Genomic DNA, 13,771 nt, shown 5'->3' on the forward strand with positions numbered 1-13,771 from the left:
ATTATTCTTTTTTGTTAACGCAGTAGATCAAAGGACCTCTTTTTCCAGATCGAAATATTTGTTTTCTCTTCGATCCTTTGCATATTTGATGGTATGCTACACGATGGAAGATCAAGCATCTTGTGTGTACTCACCTTTACGGAACTTATATATGAATAAGAAAATACCCCATCATTTCGGATAACGACTCTCTCATTTGTTTGCCAACAGGCGAAATAAAACGCAAATTTAGAATTTTTTTATTAAAAAAAAACTTTTACAAAAATTATTTACGTAGTAGGTACAATTGGGAATTTGTTATTAACTTATAGGTATATTTATAACAATGCATAATTGAATACAATATTTAATGGCCAAATTCGTCGATTAGTTAATACCTTATTAAAGTATCTAGTTACATGATTTATGATTTTACCTTCCATTATGATTTCATGTGAAATTAGCTGCGCCGCGGAGCTTCACTCCCGTGGGAATTTCGGGACAAGAAGTACCCTATATACAGAATTTTATAACAATCGGTCCAGTAGGTTTTGCGTGAAAGTGTAACAAACATACATCCTCATAAACTTTCGCATTTATAATATTAGTAGTAAGGATGTATCTTAATTTCAGGGTTGAATTTTAAGTAGGAATTATTAAATTTGTTCAGACAAAAAGTAGACATGAGTAGAAGAATTTAGGGGACGTTTATCTCAGACAGACGGGACTAGACAAAAATAATATTATATTTTTGCTAGGAATTTGTGGACTAATCACGGAGTTTTTGATTAAATATCAAGCGAAAAAACGTAACAGTAATCTGATAATATCTTTTATCATTACAAACAAATAAAAATATATAAATAATTATGGCTAGAAATATTTTATTTTTAGTATTATAACAATCACAGATTTTTCGTATTAGCTAATAGTAAATATTATGTGCAAACGAAATTAGTATGTAGATATGTTTTAACATCAAGTGCAAGATATTTTAGTGAATATTTTTTTATACTTATGGAAATGTTTGTTAAATTATAGCAATTTATCAAAAACTATCATCATATTACGAGATATTTATTGTGAAATTATTATGACATTGTTAGCAATATCAGAGTAATGTCGCATAGATACAAAAAGCTATAATATATATATTTATGGCTTTTTATATCCATAAATAAAATGCCTTAAAAAGCCATAAATATATAGATATTTATGGCTCTATGAGACATATTTTCTATCGGATTAAACAGAATATTATATTACGACAAGAAAATTTATTCCATTGTAACATCATTAAAAATGAAAAATTCACTATTTGCTTTGCGTATGAATTCTGGATAGCGTTAGTTACAAGTTCAGTTATTCATTAATTCGATCTTGAATAATATTGATAATTTACACAAATATTAATAATTGTAGTTTAATCTTACCCAAATTTATACATCGCAGCCAAAGGCTAGGATTAAATTTAATTGCTTTACAAGCATTCTTATCACTGATACGGACAGTTCACTAGAAACAGTAAGTCCTGGAGGCATCATCGTGACCTCCCGCAGTCCTCCGTCAGCCATAGTAAAACTGCGAATTTGAAAAGTTCCCTAAACTTCTCGGACTGACCATACTTTCTGGTTCTTCTTCTTGGCTTTTATACTTCACCTCTCTTGCTTGAGGCACATAATCTGCATTCCCATACATGCTAGCACCAGCGCACGGATATATTGTGGACAATGGTCGCATTGCTCTAATCGTCCCTCTGTTTCCGTTAGCTTCTCTGTACAGAATCATATCAGGGTGTACCGGATCGTAGAAAGTTCCAGAGATATGACTGACATCTACATCATTATCTATATCAGAGTTCGCGTCGCCGAACACGTTTGGAGCTTCAGTTGTAAACATGTCTCCGGTTTTGGAGTCGCCTGAAGACTTACGAATTATGTAGCATCTAACTGCTATCAGTAGAAGAATTAAGATTATGAATAATAGTAGTCCCGCTCCGACATATACTAGCAGCTTTACTTTGTAATCAGAATGGGATTCTGGAATTAAAACCACACATGTAGTTAATGTGAATTTTATAATACACATAACCAGGTCCAGGTAATTTTAACCAGGTCTACAGGTATAAGGGATGACCAGGGAAAAAGGAACAGAAGGTTGAAATGGAAAATGGAAAGAACATCCGGCAGCTATGACGCCTGAAGATGATGGTATCGACAGACACCGACATCGAATAATAAAGAACATTATGAACTTAAATCTGCAATGATTGTTCATAGTACCTAATGTAAAACTTGTCGGTTCGGTTAGTATAGAATCCATGCAAAGTATATAATTGAATATTTTATATCAATACGTACCATTTTCCTTTTTCGGTTGAACAGTGGTCTCTTCAATCTTTTCTATTGAAGCAATAGTAGTGAAGTCTTCGTCAGGTGGAGGCATAGGGTTGGCCACGGCGGACACGGGGTTGATCTCACCCCACCGCTCGCTTGCTCCTTCTAAGTTAACATTATTTATAAAATGAATCCTGTGAGTTACCTTACAATATTTTTATGATATACCAAATGTACATTTGCATTACTGGAGATAAAAATTTTGAACTTTCTTTGAACCTCGAACACAGTGGTAAACTAAACAAAAACGATCTTTCAAACAAAATTACCGGACAACTCGCTTGAATAAAATAAATAATTGTCTCTAATCCCTAATTTGTCATTTATGTATAATCTATCTGTTATGTATATGATTTTGTTTATTTTTAAGTGTAGAATAGTTTTTAGTTTCATTACTAATGGCACTAAATTGCATTTACAAAGTTCAAAGTAAAAACCTACACTATTGATAAAAATAATATATTGAATTTGACTTTGAAAATATAAATACCTGATTCGTCAACAAAATTATCATCATTATTGTCCGTTTTGGAAATTTCGTCGTTTTCAGCTGCACTCTCGTATCTCTCCATTAGGACTCCCAGAGGTACTGTGAACGATCAGCATGATCATTGGCGAACCTGATTCTCTCCCAATCTTTCGTGAGAATATATTCCTATCATCTTCTTACTAATTAAATATTATATTACAGCCATATTTCTTTTATCTATGATTACAACTATAAACGCGAGTTTGGATGTTAGCATGTGAGTAAGGATGTTGGGCACTCAATCCACTTAACGGATATTGATGACATTTTCTACATAGGTAGAAAATAATCTTGATTGGCACACACTTTCTATCCTATAATTCCTACGGGATTAAAGCCGCGAACTTTAATATTATTATATATTAATAAATATAGGATTTATATACCTATTATTGTCTATATTATAGTCGTATTTTATGGTCATTTTTTTGTATTGAGTACTAAACAGTGGCCACTATTTAGTTAGTGGTGCTATTCTAGACGGAAACCACAGGCCACCGGAAATTAATATGTCTATAAGATTGTTTTATTTACAAGTGATGTCACTCACCACAAGCGTAGACTACTTTGAGGTAAGTTCTGGACTGGCTCTTGCAAGGAGTTCCGAAGGTCTTACTGTTGGCTTCGACGGTACAACGTCGCTTGCCATGACAGATCTGCATCACGATGTCAGTCCCATGGGGAGTGGTACAAGCTAGGACAAAGAAATGAGTTTCAATATTATTTTTATCACAATGTTCTGTGTATGTAGGGATAAGCACTAATTTAATTATTGGAATATAATGTCTTACCCATCATTAACTGTCGTTATTTTATAATGCACCGATGATGAAATCGATTATTCCAGTAAGTAATATCTTATGAGACATATTATTGGCGGCAGAATAACGACCGTATGTATCTAGAAATTGAACTATAAGATTTACATCGAATTGTTATAAAGATACTTGGATAAAGACAATCATGGGATAATTTGACAGTTGGGTAAAGACAATCATTGGACTTGGTAAGTTTTTGTATAGCGCACGGGCCATGTAGTGGCATTTACACTGTATACAGGGTTACTGGTATCTAACGCATAACCTTCCAAAGGCACATAAGGTACATAAAGACTAAGATCTTTTGTTCTACGACTTTTTTCTAAACGTCTTAACTTGTTTTAATGTCGTCTCTATAAAACGTTACCTCTATGTTCGATTTCGCTACATAATGCTACTCTGTACTGTCTCGTGTTGCTTGGCTATTACATAGAGTTAAGAAGTGCAGAATCGCAAATTAGATTATTTATTTTTGGAAAAAAAAACTACGAATCTCAAAAAGTTGTGGAATAAAAGTTGCTTGTTTTGATGTACCTATGTACCTATGTAGTCTTTAGGAGGTTTTGCGTTTGATACCAGTAACCTAATATAAGAAGATCCATTGTTGGACTGGGACGCCAATCGGACAATTTGTTGTGCAGGAGTTGAGCGAGACATGAAAAACATGACATAAACGTTACAAAAGAGAGAATATTGTGTGAGGGAATAGACTGCTCTTGGTTATAACATACAGAACTAGAATATTGCATGTGTTAATAATATTGTAGGGTTATATCGATACTCGGTATTGATATGTTAAGCTCGGCTCGGAATTGCTATGATGGGGGATGTTTGAGGCCACTGGAGGAAACCTACGGTGCCTTATCATACACTTTGTATATATTGTAACAGCCTGTATGTGCAACATTTCTATTAAAGACTAATATATTCGGCGTATGGCTTCAAAAGTGTCAACGTCAAAATTATAATATTATATTAATAAAAAACCACAACACTTCAACCTTCTGTTTTTTTTTCGTGAGTGTTTTTCGCATTGTATTGCTATAAACTAGCGGCAAGCTGAGAAAATTCATAAAAATCTTGAAAAGCTGCCACCAGTGTTGCCATCATGAAAGTAAAGAAAACAACCGGCCATTTAAATTTATTGATCTACCCGCGTCGATGTTATTTGAATAGAAGTACAAATAAAAATAAATGTCTAGACGAGAGCGACCGAGGTCAGTATATTTTTACATAATATCTATGGGTGCGTTGCACCAGGTTACTTTGACGTTAACTCTAACCTGCGCAGAAAAACGCTAAGTACGCCATTTTATCTAAACAATGGCGGCACGCAGGTTAAAGTTAATGTCAAAGTTGACTGGCGCAACTCGCTTTAAGAGCCATTATCGTTCAACTAACGATTACGCTGTTAATGCTACATTTTTTACGTGTTCAAAATGGATTTGGAAATGTTTGAAAAAATAACTTATTCGAATTCAGTTCGACAAAGGTTCGGGGCCCTAATTTAAGTTACTAAACAAACTTTTTTCAATAAGTTCTGGAAAAAAATAGCAAATCTACGAGATCGCGAAAATCAGTCACGTAATTGTCATCTCGTAGGTATTATCATGATGTATCATGATTTAGGATATTTTTCGAAAATATTTGAGTATTTTTAAATGTTATATAACAAAGATACCTACTATCTTTGTTATATAACATTCAAAAATATAAAATATGAATGTTTTGTGTGACATTACTTAATCTAAATTTCCATAATGAGATGAAAAAACAAAACAAAATTTAAATTAGAAACTAGTAAAAATTTTTTGGGAAATTAATTTTATTAAATACGCTATATTTTTCTTTGTTGAGTAATGACCGTCGAAGTAATGAGCGTCGAACGAAGTCGTGGAAACGGCTGAGGAAGAAACTGGAAAAACGATAAGATGAGAAAGCTCTCTCATCTGATCCGATTATGCGGAATTGAGTTATATCAAAATACAGCTAGTGAGTAATAAAAGAACTTACTTTCATTGTTCAACCCTTTTTGAGGACACGAGATGGACTCGAATAAGGTCTTCCCGTACTGAGCTTCAAATACGGCGATCCTGGAGTGAGGGTTGCAGCTCAGCTTGATGACATCACCCTCGCAGCATGTGCGACTCCGGAACGTAGCTTGAGAAAAAAAATCAAATGTTTTAAAAAATTATAGTATTTATTTTTATATTCATCATCAATAGCCATTTAAATATTCCTACTGGGGCGTAGGCATCCTTATGGATGGATAACGTTTGGGCCATGATTGCGGATGGAAGGATTTTAACATCTGCAAATACAATCGGGATAATAATTTAACGTGCCTTCCAAAGTATGGAAGTAATAAATTTTTGGTCACCCATCCAATGACCGGCAATTGCGAGAGTGTCTTAACCGCCAGTATCACAGGCCGAGAGCGCTAACCGGGTCATTGAGCATTATTTCCTATTATTACGATTTTAAAAAATGCGTGTTGTTAACAAAAATATTAATCGGCTCCCAAATTAGGAAATATCTGTAACTTGGACCACCGTCACTATTTGGGGACTAACATAGTGATCATATTAAAACATTATTATATTTAAATTATGATTTATTTATATCTTCTCAACCATATATTTAATTATACATTAGGTAAGATTCTTCGTTGTTTGTTATGTATATAACTTGGAACAGTACATAAGGCATTTTTTATCCTAAAATTCCAAAGGCAGCAAATCCCCAAGCCGCAACTTGTAATAATTTACGTACACATACACATTTGAATAATATAATTATGTACAATGAAGACTACAAGAGATATTCATTCTTGAGTGTCATTTTAGATATAACGCCATCTATCAGGGCAACGATGAACTACTTTGTAATACAACTGCGGAAAACCACAGACAATTCATAAGAGATTGGCGATTGTATAAAAAATATTTAAATGTTGCTAGTTGTCAAAAACTATTAAATAGGGTTTGAAAAAAGAAAAATAATACTTCTGTACACAGAAATAAGACTATTCACAGAATAACTATTCACAGAAAATAAGAACATTACATTGATGTTCTTATATCTAAGTATAAAGATATTCAATTAAACACTCAACAAATCTCACCAAGGCATAGAATTTATATATTATTAATTATCAAGTGGATATAAATAACAAATAATAAATAAGACATTTTACAAAATTCACGTCGACATATGTTAATATTTGTTTTCTTTTAAGTCGATTAATACATAACCGTAACATATACATAAAAAATAAGCCAAATTAAAAAAGTACAAATTGTATAGCTTATCAAGGATGTTGTCCTGCGTCAACGTGCCCAAAAGGCTGGCAGTATTGCCAATTTTCACTGCTATACTGAGCCTCTGGCCAAAGAAGCTTTATTTACTATTTTAAATAATTTACAAAAAAATATAGCTTTCTATATTTGACTATAACTAATATTAATTATTTTCTGCCAAATCAATAACTGTCACATAACTCAAATGGCATCCCATAAAATACACGTAAATCAATATTATGCAGTAATAAAGCTCTCATAAGCCATATACTCAGTTAATTACCCTCATTGTCCAGTGGCGTAGCTATGTACCTACATAGCCTGATGCCAAAATATATTTGGGCCATACGCCTCCCTCATAAGACGAGAATTGCGAAACCCTGTACCCTGAACCTATAAACCGTAGTAGTTGAGAGCACCTATCCCGGATAGACAAAGGCGTGGGTTCAATTCCCGCTCGATTCCAGAATATTTTAATCTCAATATTATTTTTGAAAAATAAAACATTTTTTAGATTCGACTGTGACTTTACAACCCACCAGTCTATGTCAACCCTCCTTCGGAAACCTATCGATTATTAGTACGAAGTAAGTAGCATACGCTGCTACTATTTTTTTTATAGTATACACTAGTATTTTTTTATGTTTGTTGTCAAATTTGTTGTATACACAACAAAATGGTTATGTTATTATTAGTTACAAAATCCTGAGTTTATAACTATGATGGAAAGCCTGTTTAGCCATTTTACCTGGTTGTATGTGAGTCATGGCACTATTTCTTGCCCATCTATATTAATGCTAAAGCCCCAGCTATCAAGAAACAAGTTATGAAGTAAATAATAGTGTAATAGTTAGATTTCGAGGGCCCCTTAAGTTTGTGTGCTCTGGTGGCTAGCATTTGTAGTTACGCCACTCGGTGTGTCATTAGTTCGCCTATATTACTACGACAGCGCCCTCTACGAATTATCTAGTAAACAGACCAAACCCTTTCCCATTAACGGAAATATGATACCTCTCTTGCCTAAGATCGAAGTGTTTTCTAATTATACACACCCTTTGAGGTTTAGTAGAAGACTTACCGTCTATTTGATACATTTGGTTTCATTTTTTATCAGCGACTGGATTTTATCAGCTACTAGTTCTAGCCTGCGGTTTTGCCGTTGTCTTTTTACTAAGGAAACCATAGGGTTTTATGAATGAAAGAATGAAAGGATTGAATGGAATAGGTATAGCAGTGACGATTTACAAATAAATTTACTTTCGTTCATTGCTATAGCTAATTATATAAATATGGAGAGTGACAGAGGCTAAGTACATTTTGCCGCGAGCGAAGCCGTGGGCAACAGCTAGTATTAAATAATGTTAGAAATTAAATATTATTTTATTAGGGCTAACGATATAGTGTACTTTTTTAAAAATAAAACATTTTAGCAACTACTTAAATAAAACTTAGAAACCTGTGATTCGCAAAATAAATATCTATGGTAACTTATAGTAAAAATCATCACTACTCAAATATAGGTAGCTGTTCTATACTTGCAAAAAACAATAAACGCTCGTGTATCTGCACAGGCAATATGGACTAAGCACATTAATTTCAAAAATGGCCACTTTATTTTACACCATTTGTTCATTATGAAAGTTGGGCAGGAACTTTAGTTTAAATCAACTCTTCATCGGATCTTATCTTTATAATTATCATACTGTTTAATAATTACAATATACTATTTAAAAGTAATTAAATGAATGTAATTAAACAAAATAAGAAAAAAATCATAGATAAAACAGAAAACTAAATAAGTTAAAAAAAGAATCACGCGTAAAAAATAACCATACGATTGGGAAGATACGGTTGTGGTTTTACAACCGACCGCCTGCCTTACGTCAACTCTCATTGAGAATGCTATTGCTGCCTATCAGCTGCTTATAGTCCTTTAGTCGCTTCGTACGATATTTTTACTTTCTTTTTGTCATTGTATTGTATTCGGTTTTGCATTTTCAATAAAATATAAAAAACGTAATGCGTTTTTCATTCATATCCGAGCTTGAAATAATACGTGTAGTACCGCTCGCATAAAATAATTTTACTTCGTATTTTTTTAGTATGTTATTAGGTTAGAACCAGAGGGAAATCAACATCGTTTGATGGAGTCACGTTTTAACTTCTGCATTGTTTTTGGTGTATTTTTAGAATTTTTAGTAGACTTTAAATGTACTACGCATTTGGGATATAGCAACAAACATTAATACTATATTTTTACTATATGCATGGTACCAGCTCAGACTTGTACGGTACGGTATGGGGTTTTTATGGTATTAAATTACTTGAAAATATATGTACATTATGATATGTATCTTCGATGTCTGTATATATATATGCCTGAGGAGGAAACCTGGATAACGCTCTGATGAGAAAGAGAAATGCATAAACTATTCTACTAAGTAGCTAGGTACTTAGTAGCGTCGTTATGCTTTCTACAAATTAGTTGTTTCGACTTTGTTCTACAAAGTACAAGCAGAACAATCATAAATAGGTTGTAAGCATTATCACTTTGTATCAAAAGTGAAAACGTATTAACAGGTTTTTCTAATTGAAAATAATATAAACACAGAATATAGTTGTTCGAATTTATATTAAGACTTTTGACAAATAGGAAAAAAGTTATCGGAAATATCTTTCGGCGTTTAAACGCTGCGTTACACCCGCCCGTCTGCGTCCGCTGCCGCACCCATTAGAGCCGCTCCTGCACTTCCACGCCCAAGTACGTTGACCCCATCCAGAAATTTATTAACGCGGAATAAATCAGAATAACCCTCCTAACGTGACGTCACGCGATTCCTGGATGCGATTCACCCCATTGTTTTATTGTTGTAATGATGACGGCAAGTTTTTCTAATGAGTAAATAAAGGTTTGACTTATTGAAGCGACAGTTGGTAAATTTATTCGTTTATGGGTTTTAGTACAGAAGAAGTGATAAAAATGGAATGTAAACTAGAGTTTTTATTACATTTTACGATATTATGTTTTTTAATTTTCCGGTTCAATAAAAAAAATAATCACGAAAGAGATTATATAGGTAAATAAGATAACAATTTATTTTCAAAATGCAGCGTTATATCATTCATGATCAAAGAGTAGGTACAGCCTGTTACCATGGATTTAATAAGTACTTGGAGTACCTACTAATTCCATACCTGTTACAGCCTGTCCCGTATGTCTGTCTATGATCAAATCCTGCAAGTCAATTTTCTCCAACTTCTGTGTGTCCTACAAACTAGAAAGAAAATACTTATTTTAAATTAGGTTTAGTAGTGTTTTTTCGTGTCATCAAACTGGGTTAATTTCAATTTTCAGTTTTTGCCATAAATGACAAACGATAAGGCCCCACCTAAAGTAGCGTGATAGAATGGAATTGACCCTGTTAACCAGGCCAGGTTACATACTAATGTATATTAATTACCTCGCACGGTCCCTTTACGATCTCCAACTTTTCCAACACAATGTTAAAGTATCATGTGATGTAGAACAGCGTATAAAACATACGTAATAAAATCTGAATCATACACTGCGCGAAAGAGAATCAACGTCAATGACAAAATAACATGACATTATGTAATTCTCAATTAGGAACGTTTCTAGGTATTAGGTTATATAATGGCAATCAGGACCCGGAAATTAATCACCAACTGAAAATACACTCAAAAAACACTCCGATAGCTGACAGTTGAGATTTGTAAGTTGTGATTGATTGCCGCGCCAAGAGAACCAATGCTGCTACATTAACACCGATTTTATACTCATAGAAAATTAATTTGGAATATAAATTACGTGAAACTCAGCCCGGATTGCAGGGCCAGCACAAATTGTGTTGTCAAAATGACAGCGATTAGTATTCTTTTTTCAAATTAAATCTTTAAAATGCAGACTGGCATAAAACTAGATTCTATTTTTTTAAATATAAAATAGGTAGTACTGCGAATTGAAATATTTGATGGCCAATGCATTAGAAATTTTATTTTATTCTTTTTTTATTTTTATAGCATCATGTATCACTTCGAAAGTAAATACAATTCACAACTCATGTACAATATACTCGTATACGCGGGCCTCGAATACATGACCGACATCAGCGAACACCCTTTCTTTTCTCGGTGTACTATATGCTATTGTTATACTTTAAAATGTTTTAGAAGACTGTCATTGTAAATGTTGATGAATGATAATACAGCGTAAATTTATTGTTTACATTAATGTTAGTGGTTAATTATGATTACATATATACATTTTATTGTGTAACAGTAGGTAGTTACTTATTGTGCCGTGAAAATTAATTTATCTGTTTCTCCTAATGGTTAGCAGCTGAGAGAGAGCTTTTAGCATTAAGTTCGCCGTTTGTTTATAAATGAGTTTATAATTGAGACAGGTTGGTATTAAATATCACGTTCCATGTTCCCCGGTCGATATTTAAATACGCCGATTTTGCTATTCAAAAACTATTTAGGTCAAAAACAGAATAAAAACATCCACATGCGAAAACACCCGTGCAAGATATCCTTATATTATAAAATAAGAAAGAAAGAAGAAGAAAGAAGTCTCTTTATCGCGTCTGTCTATCGGTATGTCTGTCTGAACACGATAAACTCAAGAACTGGACGGATTTTTGTACTGTTTTCGCCAAAGACGGTGTGGTTCCTGAGGAAGGTACAGCAGGTACACCTGCTCTCTCTTATGTATTTATAGTATAAATGTATTTATATATTATGGTATAGTATATTATGGTTTTACCCGAACAAAGCCGGGATGGGCGACTAGTAAAATATAAGAGAGAAAATAGATGTGTATGTGGATGTTTGTGACTCAATCATTTATGGATTAATTTTGACGTAATTTGATAATACTAGTACATTTAAAGTTGGATTATTACATAGACTAATATTCCGACATTTTAACAGTCTAATTTAAGTAGGGCTAACAAAAACATAGAGGAAACTGCTGAATGTAGAAAAATAAAAACGGAAAAAATCTTATAGCATAGGACTTCCTCTCAATGAGTTAAAACTTAATTCTGGATACAGAAACTGCGGAGACAAAGGCTACAACTTCATAAGACTACTCTCTGACGTTACTGTCTGCCAAAATCTTTGCGCGGCGTAACGATTCCGAACTCAATTTGTTGCGTCTGGCCAACAGATGTCGCTTGGCGAACCACCCGCACAACTGTCATTACTCTCTGAAACTGGTCTCTAAGTTGCATTAATTCTATTTGTTACACGCTGTATTAACTCCTGGCAACTTGTGCCTTGTCACGACCTAGATATTCCTTGGTCGGACCGATCGCTATATTTAGCTGTGCGAGGGAAACGGGTGAATGAGTAAATGTGACATTATACTTGTTTTCTCTTTTTCATCAGGGTATTTTTCCGGTTGTTTCCCTCGCCATACAGTTGGAGCATTGGATCCGCATTCCTACTTTTCTCTTTATTCTTTCCTTTCAGCATCCCTAGTTGTCAGACATTGGCACGCATATCATACATACATACCTTGATGATGTCAAGCCATCGACTTCTTGGGTTGGCCAAGATCAAGTAGCGATATAGTGAGATATCAGATTGTTCTTATTAACACGCTTTCATTTAGATCTATCATCAAATCTTGCACTTTTAAAACATTACCTATTTCGCTTAAGTAAAAGATTTGTATGTCACATTATTTCCATTTACAATGTCATAATAATACTATTATGATGTGCATGACGAATTAAAACTTTTAACTAAAAGGTGTAATTTAAAAATTAAAAATAAACAAAGATGGCCTTCTATCATTAAATTCACGCCAAAAAAATGTATTTCAAAGTGACGTTCGATCGAATAATAAATTAAATTAAAGTCAAGATCCAAAATTCTCACTGAAGACAGAGGGTGCAATTTAAAAGTAATTTCAGATAATGCGTCAAGTTTAAGCTCTAATGTTATGCATAGTTTAGATTATCTCAATGAAGGACCGGATTTGCATACTGAGGAGACTCAATACTTGGTAATTTAGCTGAAGATAGAAAGCGTTAGATTGCTCGTGGTGTAGCTATCGGGGCTATGCACCGGGAGCGACAAGGCCAGGGGCCCCTTGATTATGGCATTGGTCATAAACATGAAATGCCTTTTCAGTCGTCGTAAAAAAATATCTCATTTTCGTGAAACATGTTTTGCCATGAAATATTTTGGCATATATTTGGCATTTGTGAATGTGACATAATTAACTTTTGAGTCAAGTTAGTTTAAGTTATGCTTCAAATAATTATGCGTAAGAACATTATGCTTAAAAATAATGATGCCATAGTACTGTATGCTTTATTACATTATGGCTTACATTTTAGATAGAAACCCGTATAATACACACATACCCAATAAGCCGCGGACAGAGCTGCGGGAAACAGCTAGTCCGTTCATAAATATCAAGTTCCAATAAGTGTGACAAGCCGTGCCCCGAGATCACTAGTCATAAAATCGTCCCGCAGATATCCCAACACATGTAACAAATTTTATGTCCAACCAAAAGGCATTATCTTTGAATAACTGCCTTGATTTCTTATAAGAGAGTAGATAGGCAAATTGACGAGTCACACAGAATGATGCAACGAGGTCGACTTTAATTTTGTTCCCAATAACCCCCTATATTAAGACTTAATTATCATGTCCATTGAACTCATGACAACAACAAAACAATACATATTGTAATGAAACTGAACCTTGCTC

At 33.8% G+C, this 13,771-nt stretch overlaps 1 protein-coding gene across 1 annotated transcript in view; it reads right to left on the reverse strand.

Moving 5' to 3' along the window:
* Nucleotides 1-276: 276 nt before the first annotated feature.
* Nucleotides 277-13,771, reverse strand: part of LOC128673816 (uncharacterized) — a 31,085-nt gene continuing 17,590 nt past the window's right edge. The window contains exons 4-8 of the mRNA XM_053751935.1: nucleotides 5,736-5,882; nucleotides 3,455-3,598; nucleotides 2,866-2,964; nucleotides 2,340-2,480; nucleotides 277-2,018 (exon numbers count right to left, since the gene is read on the reverse strand). Of these exons, the coding sequence (XP_053607910.1) occupies nucleotides 1,546-2,018; nucleotides 2,340-2,480; nucleotides 2,866-2,964; nucleotides 3,455-3,598; nucleotides 5,736-5,882 (1,004 nt within the window). The 3' untranslated portion in view covers nucleotides 277-1,545. The remainder of the gene's footprint in view (nucleotides 2,019-2,339; nucleotides 2,481-2,865; nucleotides 2,965-3,454; nucleotides 3,599-5,735; nucleotides 5,883-13,771) is intronic.

The sequence above is a fragment of the Plodia interpunctella genome, chromosome 11, assembly GCF_027563975.2.
Source record: "Plodia interpunctella isolate USDA-ARS_2022_Savannah chromosome 11, ilPloInte3.2, whole genome shotgun sequence".
NCBI lineage: Eukaryota > Metazoa > Arthropoda > Insecta > Lepidoptera > Pyralidae > Plodia > Plodia interpunctella.